This window comes from Hemitrygon akajei, chromosome 13 (assembly GCF_048418815.1).
Source record: "Hemitrygon akajei chromosome 13, sHemAka1.3, whole genome shotgun sequence".
NCBI classification, from domain to species: domain Eukaryota; kingdom Metazoa; phylum Chordata; class Chondrichthyes; order Myliobatiformes; family Dasyatidae; genus Hemitrygon; species Hemitrygon akajei.
Genome location: NC_133136.1, coordinates 11417300 through 11434573, shown reverse-complemented (window position 1 = coordinate 11434573; position 17274 = coordinate 11417300). Strand labels below are relative to the sequence as shown.

The window sequence follows — 17274 nt, the reverse complement described above, 5'->3', positions numbered from 1 at the left end:
AACTGAACACAAATACAACTGTCCAAGTATGGTCTAACCCAAACTTTACAACCTGAATAACATTATCTCACAGCTCCTTACATCCCATCATCCCATGTATTTTCAAGATCATCTCAGTTTTTGAGCAACCTGTATAAAAAAAGATTTTAGAACATACAAAAGAACTTCAACACAGATTTTGAATAATACATTAACAATTTAAATTCCTACAGTTCTCTGCTCTATAAACTATATTTCTACTGGTATCTAACATTATGTTCACAAAAAAGAGAAAATCTGCAGATGCAGGAAATCCCAGGAACACACATAAAATGCTGGAGGAACTCAGCAGGCCCTGCAGAGTACAGTCAATATTTCGGGCCGACTCTTCAGCCGAACTAGAAAAAAAAGATGAGGAGTAGAGATAATATTATGTTCATTCATTCATTATGTGCATGTCGTCTTACGCGGGCGATCATGGTCTTTCGAAGACTATGAATGTTAACCGGGCGATCGTGGTCTTTCGATGACTATGAATGTTTTATGCAAGTTTTTCTACAGTAATGGTTTGCCATTGCCTTCTTCTGGGTAGTGTCTTTGCAAGATGGATGACCTCAGCCATTATCATTACTCTTCAGAGATTGTCTGCCTGGTGATAGTGATTGGAAGGTCAAGGATGTGGTGTACTCAGCAGGGACATTTGATTGCTAACTTAATTGGTTCAGCACAATACTGTGGGTTGAAGGTCCTGTTCCTGTGCTGTACTGTTCTATGTTCTATGATTACACTTCAAACACTCAGAATCAAGATCAAGTTTAATACCATTGGCATATGTTGTGAGTTTGTGGCAGCATGCATTGCAATAGATGCATTCCTTTGCATCAACTAATCACCTCCCTATCCTTTGCTGGAACACACCATTACGTGTCCTCTGCCAGCAGTTTACACCTTTCACTGCCTCAATCCTAAATTCATGCCAATGCTTGGAAAGCCTTGTCTCTTTGTTGGCTTCTGATGGTATTTTAAATTATTTCTTGCTTCTCAGTTGATTCTTTCTTCTGTCTTATCCAGGAAACCTTGTCAGTGTAGATTCAGAATTGGTTTGCCCACAAAAGGCAGATAGAGGGTATTCTTCCTGGAGTTTGGTGACCAATGATGGGATCTGTTCTGGGTCCCCTGCTCTTTGTGATTTTCATAAATGACACGGATGAGGAAGTGGAAGGGTGGGTTAGTAAATTTGCAGATGACACAAAAGTAGGTAGAATTATGGATAGTGTAGAAGGTTGTCGTAGGTTACAATGGGACTCATAGGATGTAGAGCAAGACTGAGAAGTGTCTGATGAAGTTTAATCTAAAAAAGCATGAAGTGATTCACTTTGGAAGGTCAAGCTTAAAGGCAGAGTACAGGGATAATGAAATGATTCTTAGCAGTGTGGAAGAACAGAGGAATCTTGTGGTGTACATCCATAGGTCTATAAAAATGGTCATGCAAGTTGATAGGGCAGTGAAGGTGTGTTAACCTTCATTAGTCATGGGCTTGAGACAAGAGCCATGTGGTAATGTTGCAGCTCTAAAAGACTTTGGTTAGACCACATTTGGAATATTATGTTCAGTTCTGATCGCCTCATTATAGGAATGATGTGGAAGCTTTAGAGAGTGCAGAGGACATTTACCAGGATGCAGCCTGGATTAGAGAGCATGTCTTATGAGGATATGTTGAGTGAACTAGGGTTTTTCTCTTAGGAGCAAAGGAGGATGAGAAGTGATTGAATAGATATATAAGATGGTATGATGCATAGATCAAGTGCCAGGGTCTTTCTCCCAAGGTGGAAATGACTAATATGAGAGGGCATACTTTTAAAATGATTAGAGGAAAGTATATGAGGAATGTTAGAGGTAGGTCTTCTACACGAAGAGCAGTTGGACTGCTGGGAGTGATGGTAGAGGCAGATACATTAGGGACAATTAAGAGACTCTTAGATAGGTACCTGGATGAAAAAAATGTGGGAAGGAAGTGCTGGATTGATCATGGAACAGATTAAAAGGTTGGCACAATGTCATGGGCCAAAGGATCTGTACCCTGCTGTAATGCTCTGTGTTCTATCTCTAGTCTCTGAGATACCCTATTCCCAATTTATTTATTGAAATCTAAAAAAAATAATGATTTTAAAGTATTATGGGGTTTCCTGTCATAGCAGACATTCTTTTCTATATCTTCAGTAGATCAGAAAGAGGAATGCCATTCAAAGGACAACTGAGGGTCAGAGGTGGCCATGTTTAGAATCACAGACCCAGTAACATCCACGAGCTCTTACTGATGCACTTAGTCACACACAAGCTGTTTCTCTTCCACAACTTCAGAGCAATGTTAATGGAAAATTGTAACTTAATACTGCTTACTCTTATCACTGAACAGACAGATATCAGTGTCAAACAGTACTGGGAATGTAGCTACAGCCTAAAAGCAATTGTGCCCTTTTTGAGACACCAAAAAAGCTAACCCTATTATCTAGTTGCTGTGACATCCTCCTTTTAATCCTGCATTGGGCAGGAACCTCCATGGACTCAGCCTATGCTTCTCACTGCTTCTCTAAGGCAGCCAGTATAATTAAAGACCTCATCTCTCTACTCCCCTCTTCCATTAAGCAGAAGATACAAAAAGAATCTGAAAGCATGGACCACCAGGCTCAAGGGCAGCTCTACCCCACTGTTGTCTGAATATCGAATGGTTCCCTGATATGACAAGATGGACTCTTAACCTCAAAATCTACCTTGCTAAGATCTTGCCCCTTATTGCACTTTCTCATTAGATTTTACCTCATTCTACCTCAGTGCTCTGTGTAATGAAGCTTCCAATTGCAGCTTCCCTGCCACACAATGATGCAGTTAGACAGGACACTCAATGACAGTGTTCCTGTAGAATGTTAGAATGGGGACAGGGAGCATTGCACACTTCTACCTCCTCAGAAAGTGTAGATGCTGCTGTGCCTTATTAACTAATGAAGAGGTGTTGTGGGTTCAGGTTGGACTGTCTGTTACGTGCACACCAAGGAACTCTGTGACAATAAAGTACAATAAATGCAGGCACCATGTGTCTATTTTCTGTCTGCACTGTATTTTGTGATGTGTGTTTACTATAGATAATTTGTCACGTGGATAGTGGCTTAGTAGAAGTGAAGAGTATAGTCACGAATTCATGTTTTGTCTTTAGTTCAGTTTTTAGTCTGGTTAGAGTTAGAGACAGCTGGGAATTATATGTTGTTTTGTTGACCGCTTTGCTTCATTCATCATTTAAATACGTTTTAAAATGCTTGGCTTAAGAACGTTATATTGTTAGTTTAGTTTCATTAGTTTTATTGTTTTAAGATAGTTTGTTTTTGCTGGCTTCTTAATAAAGAATCAAATGTACTTTCTATTATTTTCTTTAACTTTAGAGCTTCGTTATTTGATGGAGAGTGCGTCATACAGTATTAACCACCTCCCCGTGCTTAGCCTCTGAGCGGTTTAGGTCTGTTTTAAAGTAACCACTACAGTACATGTGACGATAAATGTGTATGTGAGAATAATGATAACTTCTACCTTCCTAATAATAAGATAATTGAGGCTGCATCACACATCAGATTTAGAAGTTCAACATGATAGTAAAAAATATTCATGAAATAGCATATAAATAGCATTTATATAGTTACAGGAAAAAAAATCAATAGAAAGGTAAAAGGAGCTGTACTCTTTCATGCACTATGCCATAGATATAGTGGCAATCCTTTTGCTTGCTACATAATGAAGAAAAGATTTCAATGTCAGATGCTTATGAATCTTCTGCATCTCTTGTGGATAAAATTCTGATTTTTAAAATAATTTAGATTAATTTTAAACCAAAATTGAGATTAAGGTGAGAATTGTGTCTCTATTCAGGTATCATGCCCCAAAAGCAAGCATCCATATGGCATGTACTTGGAAGTTTAAAGTAAAATAATGGTAGTTTAACATGGTTCTAATCTCAGAAGACCAACTGCAGGAACAGGAAAGTGGCATTTCTCTGTTCCCCCATCAAGTTCTCTAAGGTCCCCCAAGTCTAATCGATGACTGTTACATTTGAAGAAGGTTTCTGTTGTGAATATCATGGTTCACTTGAATATCAGAGAATGTATATAGTATACAACCTTCACAGACATCCACGAAATGGAAAAAAACACCAAAGAATGAATGACAGAAAATGTTAGAACCCCAAAGCCACCCCCACCCCCACACAAGCAGTAGGAAAAGCATCAAAATCCAATCACCCACCATGATCTCCCAGAGACCATGATGAAAAGCTACTGCCCATCCCAGTACTTCAACATTTCAGACAGGCTTTCTCTCTCTCACTAGCGAGGGGACAGAGATATTGCTTCTGCAAAAGCGAGATGGGAGACAACAGCTCACTGTTTCAATGTTACAATTTGCCATGTTATTTGGTTAATAACATTTGAAAAATAAATGTTCATCCTTCAGTGTGAAACAGAGAGGAATCTGGATTCAGCGTACATTATAGACAAAATTGCTGCATCACTTTTTGAATATATGACCTTAGTGAAATCTTCAATATCAGGACAATACAGCAACAGGATAGAGTTTCATTTAGCATGACATGGCAAATGAAGAATAATGTTCCACATTCACCGGCAGCACATTTCATACTGAAACCAAGATGGCCAAAGCCCACCATTTTAAGACACAAAACAGATATTTGTGGTTACATTCCCTTAACCGCTTCCCAGCACAGAACAATAAAAAACAAATAGTTTAATGATAAAAATGTTATCAAAATACACTAGAAACTGAAGTGTATTTGAGAAGAACAAAAGATGTAGGAACAGAATTAGGTCATGAGGCCCATTGAGTCTACTCTGCTGACTATTCCATCATCATTCTCCTGGCTTCACCTCATAAGGGTTAACCACCTTAGAATCTATCCATCTCTGTCTTAAATACACTTTGCCTCCCCTGTCTTTTGTGGCAACGAATTTCATAGATTCATCACCCTCCTTATTTCAGTTTAAAAGGGATTCCTTTTCACTCTGAGGCTGTGCCCTCGGATGTTAGATTCTTTGACTAGTGGAAATATCCTCTCCACATCCACTCTATCCAGGCCTTTCAGTTTCTGTCAAGTTTCAATGAGATACCACTCGATAGAAGAAGTTAAACTGAAAAATCTTTGACTATTAGCATTTAGGTAATTGCTCAGTGCACCTGCAGCAGACATGGACCAACTTCTAACTGCAAAGTCACAGGGATTAAAGGTGGCCATTACTGGATGGGAGCAGTGCCACCTCTTTCCACATCGCAGCTAAAGTCACTGATAACACTGCGTCACATACTATGCATTTCAGTTGTTAATTAATTATGTTAGGACCATACATAGGAGACAAATTAGGCCATTCAGCCCATCAAGTCTGCACCACCATCACTGATTTATTAACCCTTTCAACCCCATTCTCCTGCTTCATCCCCGCAACCTTTGACATCCTGAATCTATCAACCTTCACTTTAAATATACCCAATGACTTGGCCTCCACAGCTGTCTGTGACAACGAATTCCACAGATTCACCACCCCCTGGCTTAAGAAATTCCTCCCCATCTCTGTTCTAAAAGGATGTCCCTCTGTTCTGAAGTTGTGCTCTCTGGTACTGGACTCACCCCACTATAGGAAACATCCTCTCTGTGTCTGCTCTATCTAGGCCTTTTAATATTAAGTAGGCTCCAATGAGATCCACCCTCATTCTTCTAAACTCCAGTGAGTACAGGCCCAGAGCCATCAAACGCTCCTCAAATGTTAACCCTTTCATCCCCAGAATCATTCACGTCAACCTTGCCTGGATCTTCTCCAATGCCAGCATATCTTTTCTTAGATAAGCAACCTTAAACTGCTCATCATACTCCTGAAGTGGTCTTACTAATGTCTTAGAAAGCCTCAACATTACATCATTGCTTTTATATTCTAGTCCTTTTGAAAGAAAAAATCATATTAATACTTAAAATCTAATTAGTAACAATATATATCCAATTACTAATAACTTAAGAATAGAAAGCATTAGCGGCAAATTTTTTAGTAAATGTGGCAGGTATTCTGCCTTTTCAATTTATTGTTTTGCAATAAATCCAGTAAGTGGTAGGTACTTTGATTTCTGTTTATGGCAACACGAGATGGGCGGGAATGTCATTAACAGTTTACCTGATCCATGTTATGGCAAGTCGTAAGCTGCAGTGCAAGTCGCCCTCTTCATTCTCAGTTAGAATTTATGGAGAGGTGATTAAGATAATTTATTTACCTGGCATTTTCCTGTGCGAATATCATACAGAGCCATTGAGCCATGTCGAGCTCCAACTGCTATTCTGTTACTCCTGTCGCAGTAGCTCACCATATAGAACCTGAAATCCACAGAGAATAAAGCTTGAAATCTACCAAAGAGTTTAAATTTATTTATTTAGAGATATAGCATGGGACAAGCCCAGCAACACACCAATTTAACTGAAGCCTAATCACAGGACAATTTACAATGACCAATTAACCTCCTCACTGGTATATCTTCAGACTGGACTGTAGGAGGAAACCTGCATGCACATGGGAAGGAACATACAAACTTGCCTACATAAGATGCCAGAATTGAACTCTGAACTCTGAACTCTGATGACCCGAGCTGTAATGGCGTCGCACTAACTGCTATGCTACTGTGTCACAATGATCCTCAAGAGCAGCAATGTACAAATTGTAAACCATAATCACAAATTACGAACAATATTATTTGTCATTCTGTATCTATAACATGATCACTATCAGAAGTCACATTTTCTTTTGCTCCCAAAACAAATGTGTAAGGAGATCTTTGGCAGTTATTTGTTAATATGCCAAGCATTGCTCAAGAGTTGACAAACCATTCCAGTAAAAAGGCAATTAATAAAATATAGAATGCAGGGATAATCTTCCAACTAATTTATGCTCATCTCATTTTTCAGGCAATGAGGCTGATGCTACATGACTTCAGAAAACAATTCATGTCAGTTGGCTATTGTGCCATAAGACTTTGGAATTAGAATTAGGCCATTCAGTTCACAGAATCTGCTCTGCCATTTAATCATGGCTGATTTATTATCCTTCTCAACCCCATTCTCCTGCCTTTTACCTGTAATTGTTGACACCCTTACTAAAAACAAGCCAATCAACCTCCACTTTAAATATACCCAATGACTTGACCTCCAGTCATCTGTGGCAATGAATTCCACAGATTCACCACCATCTGACTAAAGAAATTCCTGCTCATCACTGTCCCAAACAGACATCCTAGTATTCTGAGGCTGTGCCCAATGGTCCTAGACTCCCCTGCTACCTTTTGAATACAAATATTAAAAGAGAATCGAGTTTTTAAAAATTGTTATAAACTTGAGATTGAGATAAAATGTGCCAATTAGACCAATCTGTTGCTATCAATGGCTTTTTCATATGAAAAGAAAATTTAATGCATCGGTAATGTAACTTTCTTGGAACTATAGGGTAATTTATAGGAAATAAATCTAAAAATCTCAATACCAATGAAACCTCTTTATAAAATCAATTTACTGTATGAGTTAATTTCTCTTCTCTGAAAATAGGAGGCATCAAAACACCAAGAGATGTTACTTGCTCTGAACATGTCTGCTTTTTCTTTTGAAAAATCTTCAATCTATTCACAGATGGATTACCCAAAGCATTAAGTTTGAAATTTCTACATTATGCAGCGATTGCATAATGGTTAAAGGGCTGATCTGGTATCCCAAGATCTCGACTATTGATCCACAGGCACGGATTTGAACCCACAATGGGCACTGGGAAATTCAAAGTTCAAAGTACATATATGTCACTGTATAGTACCCTGAGATTCATTCTCAGTAAGGCATTTGCAGGAAGTACAAAGAAGCACATTAGATTCAATGAAAAACTATACATAAAGGTGGATAAACAACTAATGTACAATAGACAACAAGTTATGCAAATACAGAAAGAAAAACAAAATAAAAATATTAAGTGATAAATAAGATTGATTACACGAGTTGTAGGGTTCTTGAAAGTGAGTCCATAGGACGTACAATCAATACAGTGCTGTGGTGAATGAAGTTATCCACTGTGGTTCAGGTGCCTGGCAATAAACGGTGACATTATGTGGGCAGATCACAAAATTTCTAAATATACTTTTGAATTCACATTTTAAATGAAATCAGAATTCAAAGGTGATACAAGTATGAACCAACCTGGATAACTAAGCTGGAGGATAGCCATCCTTACTTGGCCCAATCTAAATGTGATTCCAGATCCACTAAACAATTCACTTTTAACTATCACCTTTCAGCTTGTCCTCCTTCCTCTCCCCCACCGCCACCATTTTATTTTGACATCCTCCCCCTTCCTTTCCAGTTCCAAAGAAGGGCCTCGGCCCGAAATATCGACTGTTTATTTATTTCCATAGATTCTGCCTGATCTGCTGAGTTCCTCCAGGATTTTGCGCGTGTCTCTTTTACCTGTTCTCTCAGTGACATTTGGGAATGTACAATAAATACTGGCTGTGCTAGAGATGTCCACTTCTCATCATTGAACATAGAACAGTACTACACCATACTGGCTCGTCGGCCCATGAAGGTATGCCGACCTTTTAACCTACTTTAAAATCAATCAAAACTTTCCCTACAGAACATTTATTAAGATGCACCTAATGCCAAATTGGGACTGGTGCATGCTTTTGGTGAAATGATTGTTCTTAGGACTCTATAGTATCCAGTAGGTAGTAAGTGTATGGTGGCCACTTTATTAGATACATCCTGTTCCTTTTCTGTAGCTCATCCACTTTAAGGTTTGATACGTTGTGTGTTCAGAGGTGCTCTTTTGCACAGCACAGTTGTAACGCATGGGTACTTGATTTACTGTCGCCTTCCAGTCAGCTTAAACCAGGCTGGCCATCACCTTTGACCTCTCTCATTAACAAGGTGTTTTCACCCTCAGATGGTTTTTGTTTTTCATACCATTCTCTGTAAATTTTATAAACTGTTGTGCATGAAGATCCCGGGTTAGCACTTTCTGAGCTACTCATACCACCTCATCTGGCATTAACAATCACTCCACAGTCAAAGCCACATAGATCACACTTCTTCTCCATTCTGATGTTTGGTCTGAACAACAACTGAACCTCTTGATCATGTCTGCATGTTTTAATGGATTGAGTTGCTGCTAATTGACTGGCTGATCAGTTATTTGCATTAACGGGCAGGTGTACAGGTATACCTAATAAAGCGCAACTGAATGCAGACCAGTACTTCGCGTACAGTCTATAAATTACAGGTAAATCTGGTGTGGAGGAGAAGAAACTGTTCCTGAAATGTTGAGTGTGTGTCTGCAAGCTCCTATACCTCCTCTCTGATGGCAGCAATGAGAAAAGGGCATGTCCTGGGTGGTGGGGATCCTTAATGATCAGTCAATGAAGGGTGCTGCTAAGGAGGGACCTAAAGCCTAATGAACAGTCTAGGTTCAGGATTGCTCTGTGTTGCTGACTGAAGGCTGAAGGCTTTCTGGAAGAAAGCAGCAGAAATTTCACTGTGCTCACTCATCATTATTCGTCTTCTGCTTGGCCTATCGAAGTCCAGAGCTAGCTCAATTAGGGCATAACATGAATGCCTATCAGCCACGTTTCCCGACCTACTTGCAGACCATGGCTACCACATAGTCCTCCATCTCACCCCCCCTCCCATGCATATAATGACAGTATCAAAGCTGGTGACTGTGCCTGTGAAATCATGTGCCATGTTCTTCATCACCTGCATCCACTTCCTCCACTGCCTGCTAGGTTGCTGTCCTCGGGTACCCAAAATAAAAGGCAAAAGAGGAAGTTTGTTTTGTAGGAACTGATGGGCGTAGAGGCAGTGGGTGGAAAACAGGAAAATTAGTGGTATCCGAGGGGGGAGCTTCTATACTGAGAGGTTGACGCCAGTGTGGAACAAGCTGCTAGGGGAAGTGGTGGAAGTGAGTTCAATTGTTACATTTAACAGAAGCTAGGATAGCTAAATGGAAGGCAGATTATGGAGGGTTATGGTCTGTATGCAAGTTGATGTGACTAGACAGAGACCAAGGTAAATTATGAGGAGTACAGATAGATATATATAAGCAGGCTTTATCTGCTGAAGTTGAGTAAGACTAGAACTATCAGGCACAGGTTAAGAATGAAAAGAGAAATATATCTTGGGAACCTGAGGTGTAGCTTCTTCACTCAGAGGGTGGAGTGAGTGTGGAACGAGCTTCAGCAAAAGTGGGGATGCGGGTTTGATTGCAACATTTAAGAGAAGTCTTGATACGTACTGCACATGAATGGTAGGGGTATGGAGGTCTATGGTCCGCATGTGGATAGATGGGACTAGACAAAATAACAGCTTAGCACAGACTAGACGGGCTAAAGGGCCCACTTCTGTGCTGAAATACTCTATGATTATATTTGACATCATTTGTAGCAATACCCTACTCAACTCACCGACAAATTGATGGGAAGCATTCTTGAAGTCCCTTTTTCTTGACCAAAGGCCCTTCGAGGCAATACATGATAATATCCATAACCTACAGTAATAAATAAGGCTGTCATTAATTCACTAATAAATGTAAACTCTCAAATTCTATTTCCTTTTTTCTTGTGCATCTTTTAGCTAATCACAGTCTCTCAGTTATATGCAAGGCTCAAAAACAATTGAGAACTTAACACACCCATGATGGAGAAGTTCAACTCATCAACGTTTACTACTAGATTCAGTGCCTAAGCTTCCATATAACATTCCATGTCATCAGCACACAGTATGCATATTTTACATTCCCTCTGGGAATACAGATTCATAATTCCTTGACAGGGTGTCACAGGTAGGTAGGGTCATAAAGAGAGCTTTTGGCACACTGGCCTTCACAAATCAAAGTACAGGATTTGAGATGCTATGTTGAAGTTGTATAAGATATTGGTGAGGCTTAATTTGGAATATTGTGTGCAATTCTGGTCACCCACCTACAGGAAATAAATCAATATGATTGAAAGAGTACAGAGAAAATTTACAAGGATGTTGCCAGGACTTGAGGACCTGATTTATAGGGAAAAGTTGAATAGCTTAGGACTTTTTTCCCTGGAGAATGAGGACAGAGATTTGATGTAGATGTATTAAATCACAAGGGGTTAATGCAAGCATTTTTTCTGCTAAGGTTGGGTGAGACTAGAACAAGAGGTCATAGGTAAATGGTGAAAAATGAAATATTGAAGGGGTAACTGAGGGGAAACTTTTTCACTCATTCGACATTACTGGTGTTGAATGAGCTGCCAGTAGAAGTGGTGGATTCAAGTTTGATTGCAAATTTAAGAGAAGTTTAGAAAAGTACATGGATGGGAGGGGTGTGGAGGGCTATGATCCAGGTGCAGGTCAATGGGACTAGGCAGAATAACAGTGTGGCATGGACTAGATTGGCCAAATGGTCCTTTATAACCCGCTATGACTCTTCCCCTGTGTAAACACCAAGAAGTAGAATAGGAGAAATTTTTTTTGGAATACCATTCAATTAATAAGGAATACTCACCATCATTACGTGCCATATTATATGATGTATGCGATCATGGTCTCATGACATGATTGCTCTTCGCATATTTTTCTACAAAAGTGCCATTGCCTTTTTCTGGGCATTGTCTTTACAGGACAGGTGACCCCAGCCATTTTCATACTCTTCAAAGATTGTGCGCCTTGTGTCAGTGTTCATATAACCAGGACTTGTGATGTGTACCAGCTGCTCATACAACCAACCACTATCTAGTCTGATGGCTTCAAGTGACCCTGATTTGGGGGAGGGTGTGCTAAGCAGGTGTTACACCTTGCTCAAGGGTAACTTGCAGGCTAGCAGAGGGAGGGAGTGGATTACACTTCCTTCAATCCGCCCCCCCAACATGATATACTATTATTCGCAAAACTAGGTCCCGTGAAGTTTTTAACTTTCTTCACTTACCTCTACAAGAAGGTCCACAACGTCTGTGGGCATCTTTTCAATTAGTATCTCAATCACTCTGAGTATTTCACCCTTTGCACGAGCCAGTGTGCTGGTGTGTACATTAGGCTGGGACTGAGTGTTGGCTGCTAAAGCCGTATGCCTGTGGACCTACAGAGGAATCAGATTAAAAATAAATATTTCAGTGGGTTTATTCATGAGAAAGCATCATTGTGTTCTGGAAAGTAAGTCTTTTTACTTTAAAAATGTGTCACAACATGGTTTACATTTTTCCCTTTCTTCCACTCCATCTCCAACTTACATCTCCTCTGGTGAGCTCAACAATAACAAAATATTACTCATCAATCTCTCTGGAATGGGGCTAAAAGCATTTGTGTCACATGGATTCTTTTCAAAGTTAAAAAGTTTAAAGTATGTATATCACTATATTCTACCTTGAGATTCATTTTCTTGTGAGCATTCACAGTAGGACAAAGAAATTCAATAGTCAATGAAAAACTACACACAAACCAAGATTGACAAACAACCAATGTGCAAAAGACAGACTGTGAACATTGAAAAAAATAACAATAATCAATAAATAAATAAACAAATAATACTGAGAACATGAGTCGAAGAGTCCTTGAAAGTTAGCCCATAGGTTGTGGAATCAGTTCAGAGCTGAGGTGAGGGTGAGGCAAGGCAAGTTACGGTTACTGATTTATTGGTATCCTGCTTACTGCTTTTCTAGGGAAATCACTCAGGCTCCAAACTCAAAAAACACTTTATCTCCTTTTCCTTCAGTCCAGAGGGTTTGTCTGCATTGTGTGCGAGGGCAAAATGCACAAAGAAACCTCCTGTACCTAATAAAATAGGCACTGACCATAAATCCATAAGATATAGGAGCAAAGTTAGGCCACTTGGCCCACTGAGTCTTCTCCACCATGGTTGATTTAGTATCCCTCTCAATCCCATACTCCTGCCTTCACCCTGACTAATCAAAAACTTATCAGCCTCTGCTTTACATATACCCAAAGACTTGGCCTCCACAGCCATCGATCGCAATGAATTCCACAGATTCACTATCCTCTGACTAAAGAAATTCTTCCTCATCTCTGTTATACATGGATATCTCTCCATTCTGAAGCTGTGCCCTCTTTCCTAGATTCCCCTGCCATAGGAAACATCCTCTCCATATCGTTCTATCTAGGCCTCTCTGAATTAGTTCCAGGCTCCTCAATATTTAATACAAAGTATACTGCAGATGCTGTGGTCAAATCAACACATACAAACAAGCTGGATGAACTCAGCAGGTCAGGCAGCATCCGTTAAAATGAGCAGTCAATGTTTTTGACCCTTCGATGAAGAGTCTCAGCCCGAAACATTGACTACTCATTTTAACGGAAGCTGCCCGACCTGCTGAGTTCATCCAGCTTGTTTGTTTGTGTCAATATTTAATAGGTTTTAAATTCTAAAGTTCAAAGTAAATTTATTATCAAGGTACATACATGCCACCATATATAACCCTCAGATTAATTTTCTTATGAGCATATTCTATAAATCGAAGAAACACAATAGAATCAATGAAAGAATACACCCAACAGTATGGACAACAACCAATGTGCAAAAGACAACAAACTATGTAAATACAAAAGAAAAATAAATAAATAAGCAATAAATATTGAAAGCATAAGATGAAGATGCATTGAAAGTGAGTCCATAGGTTGTGGCAATAGTTCAGTGATGGGGTGAGTGAAGTTGATTGAGGCTAGCCCCACTGGTTCAAGAGCCTGAAGGTTGAGGGTTAATAACTGTTCCTGAACATGGCTGTGTGGACTCTGAGGCTCCTGTATGTTTTTCTGATGACATCAGTGAGAAGTGAGCATGGCCTAGGTGGTGGAGACGTGCTCAATGGTGGAGAGGTTTTAGTGAGATCTCTCTTCATTCCTTTAAACTCCATATGAGTACACACCCAGAGCCATCATATATTCCTCATATGTTAAGCTTTTCATTCTGGAATTAATCTCATGAATTTCCTCTGGACCTTCTTCAGTGCCAGCACATTTTTTCGTAGATAAGGGGCCCAAATTGCTCACGTTACTTCAAGTGCAGTTTGACCAATGCTTTATAAAGCCTCAACATTATATCCCTAACACATAGTATTTTACAGCTCTGCTTCATGCAGCCTTTGCCTCCTTTCCCTCTGCCAGACATGATGCTGTTTCACTCAGGTCACTGTTCCGTCTGAGCGAATGTTTGTGGTCTTCTGCTCCTGTAACCCATCCACTTTAAACTTTGACATATTTTGGGTTCAGAGATGCTCTTACGCACATTACTGTTGTAGTTATTTGAGTTACTGTCACCTTCCTGTCAGCTTGAACCAGTCTGTCCATTCTCCCCTGATCTCTCTCATTGTTTTCAGCCACAGAACTGCCACTCACCAGATGTTTTTTGTTTTTCATACCATTCTCTGTAAACTCTAGAGAGAGACTGTTGTGCATGAAAATTCAAGATGAGATATTCAAACTACCTCATACGGCACCAACAATCATTCCACAGTCAAAGCCACTTAGACCAAATCTTTCCCCATTCTGATGTTTGGTCAGAGCAACAACTGAACCTCTCGACCATGTTTGCATGTTTTTATACATTGAGTTGTCGCCACATGATAGGCTGATTAGATATTTGCATTAATGAGCAGCTGTACAGGGGTAACTAATAAATCAGCCACTGAGTATACGCGGTTCCTTATACACTGAATAATGATAAATGAAAGTAACTGATTGTGAAAGGTGCTCATCACTTTCAAAGTCTCAGAAAATGCCAAATCAATTAGAAGAGCTGGTAGGAAATTGGGATGTATTGGGATCCAGTTATAGTGATCAATCTGAAATGATCATTGCAATTGAATATGGATTGAATTAAAAGTCAGCAGAAAATTGGTATACTGTGCAAGGCAGCAAAGAGTTTTGTACAATCTTGATGAACAGTTGAACAGCACTAACAATTTGAAAATTTGAACTATCTGGTGTTTAAAAATCATGATGTAATACTTAGCCATACGAGGCAAGAAGCTGTACATTTTGTTAGCTAAAATTTCTTACTGGTACTGTTTTATGTTCAATAACTCTGCTTACTGGCATGGAAAGAGCGCTCTTTGATCTGGATTTCCAGCATCTGCAGAATCTCTTAAAGTTTGTTAATCTACTGACTTTGGACTAAGAACTGGCTTGAAGAAAACAGTGAATGATCACCACTGGCTTTACATCTTACTTAATTTATTTACTTAGAGATACATCATGGACAAGGCCTCTCCAGCTCAACGAGTTGCACCGCCAAGCAACCCACCTATTTAGCACACAGGACAATTTACAATGACCATTAATCTACTAACTGGTATGTCTTTGGACTGTGGGAGGAAACCAAATGGAAAACAATAGCCTAGAAATTCCCTTACAGTCTTTTAATAACATTATAACCATGCAATGGGTTAAGCTAAAGCTACTTATGAAAGTCCATAAAGACTGAGATTGCCAGTTGCAATGTTCAGGGAACATTGTTGTCATTATCGTCTGGGAAAAGGCTCCGAAGCATTCGGGCTCTTATGACCAGACTCTGTAACAGTTTCTTCCCCCAAGCTATCAGACTCCTCAATACCCAGAGCCTGGACTGACACCTTGCCCTATTGTCCTGTTTATTATTTATTGTAATGCCTGCACTGTTTTGTGCACTTTACGCAGTCCTGTGTAGGTCTGTAGTCTAGTGTAGCTTTCTCTGTGATGTTTTTTTTTACATAGTTCAGTCTAGTTTTTGTACTGTGTCATGTAACACCATGGTCCTGAAAAACACTGTCTCATTTTTACAATGTCTTGTACCAGCAGTTATGGTCGAAGTGACAATAAAAGTGACTTGACTTGACTTGAACAGTTGGGTTTAACATGAGTGTATTCAATTAATCTGTGCAGGTTCTTATATTTGCATGTATTTCACTTGCAGGTACACTATTCTACAGTCAGTTTTCGAAGAACATGTTACAATGCAATCAAAGGCAGGGGAGCACTGAACCTTCATGAATGGACACTGATGATGGGACAAGAGGGAGCAGTGGCATATAGCTCTCAAGTGGTCCCAGTTAAATGGACAGTATGACCAAGAACAGTGCCCAAAGCAGGCACGTTCTCTGTACAAGCAAAGTGCAGAAGCTCCCCAGGGAAGTTTCCATAAGGAATAGAACGTAGACATTTCAACATAGTACAAGCCCTATAGCCCACAATACTGTGCTAACCTTCAAAGCTGCTTCAAGATTATTCTAATCCTTCCCTCCCCATTTTCCTTTCTTCTATGAGCTTATCTAAGAGTCTCTTAAATGTCCTTATTGTGTCTGCCTCTACCACCAGCCTGGCAGTACATTCCACACACCTACCACTCTGCAAAAAACATTTCTGTGACATTCCCCTAACATGAGGAAATCTGCAGATGCTGGAAATTCCCCTATATGTTCCCCCAAGCACCTTAAAATTATGTCCCCTTGTATTAGGCATTTCTGCCGTGTGAAAAAGACTCTAGCCATCCACTAGATCTATGCATTTTGTACCTCTCTATCAAGGCACCTCTCATCCTCCTTTGCTCCAAAGAGAAAAGCCCAAGCTCGCTTCACCTTTCCTCATAAGACATGCCCTCAAGTCAGATTCAGATTCAGATTCAGTTTATTTGTCATTTAGAAACCACATATGCAATGCAGTTAAAAAATGAGACAATGTTCCTCCAGAATGATATCACAAAAGCATATGACAAAATAGACTACACCAGAAAATCCACATAATGTTTGGCAATCCCCCAGCCAGAGTCCAGAGAGGCTGCTGCGTATTAATATCGCGCTACTGTCTTAGCGCATTCCCCAGAAAGGAGCTCCAAATCCACCAGACAAAACAAGACCAAAAACTAAAGCTACAAGACCTGCACAAAACCATACAGTTACAACATATAGTTACAACAGTGCAAACAATACCATAATTAGATAAAAAACAGACCATGGGCACAGTAAAAATAGTCCAAAGATGTTAAAAGACTATAAGTTCAAAATAAACCACCACACAGTTTCCACAAGTCCCCAGGGTCCCCGACAGACTCGTCATCCCACGCCGGCGGCAGAAGAAGTCCCACTATGGACTTCCACGGCGCTGCCCGACTCAGCCTCGCAGACGCAGCCCACAATGAAAGCTCCGTTGAACCCAGCCTCGCAGACACAGCACACACCAAAAGTGACCTGACCGCAGCAGACTCCAAGTCCGTC

At 40.0% G+C, this 17274-nt stretch overlaps 1 protein-coding gene across 5 annotated transcripts in view; it reads right to left on the bottom strand.

Annotated features, from left to right (window-relative positions):
• The window catches only part of wdr7 (WD repeat domain 7), a 573837-nt gene that overhangs the window by 81781 nt on the left and 474782 nt on the right, over positions 1-17274 (bottom strand). For all 5 annotated transcript variants that reach the window (XM_073064130.1, XM_073064129.1, XM_073064131.1 and 2 more), the window contains 3 exons: positions 12003-12152; positions 10507-10589; positions 6292-6391 (listed from right to left, as the gene is read on the bottom strand). In XM_073064130.1, the coding sequence (XP_072920231.1) occupies positions 6292-6391; positions 10507-10589; positions 12003-12152 (333 nt within the window). The remainder of the gene's footprint in view (positions 1-6291; positions 6392-10506; positions 10590-12002; positions 12153-17274) is intronic.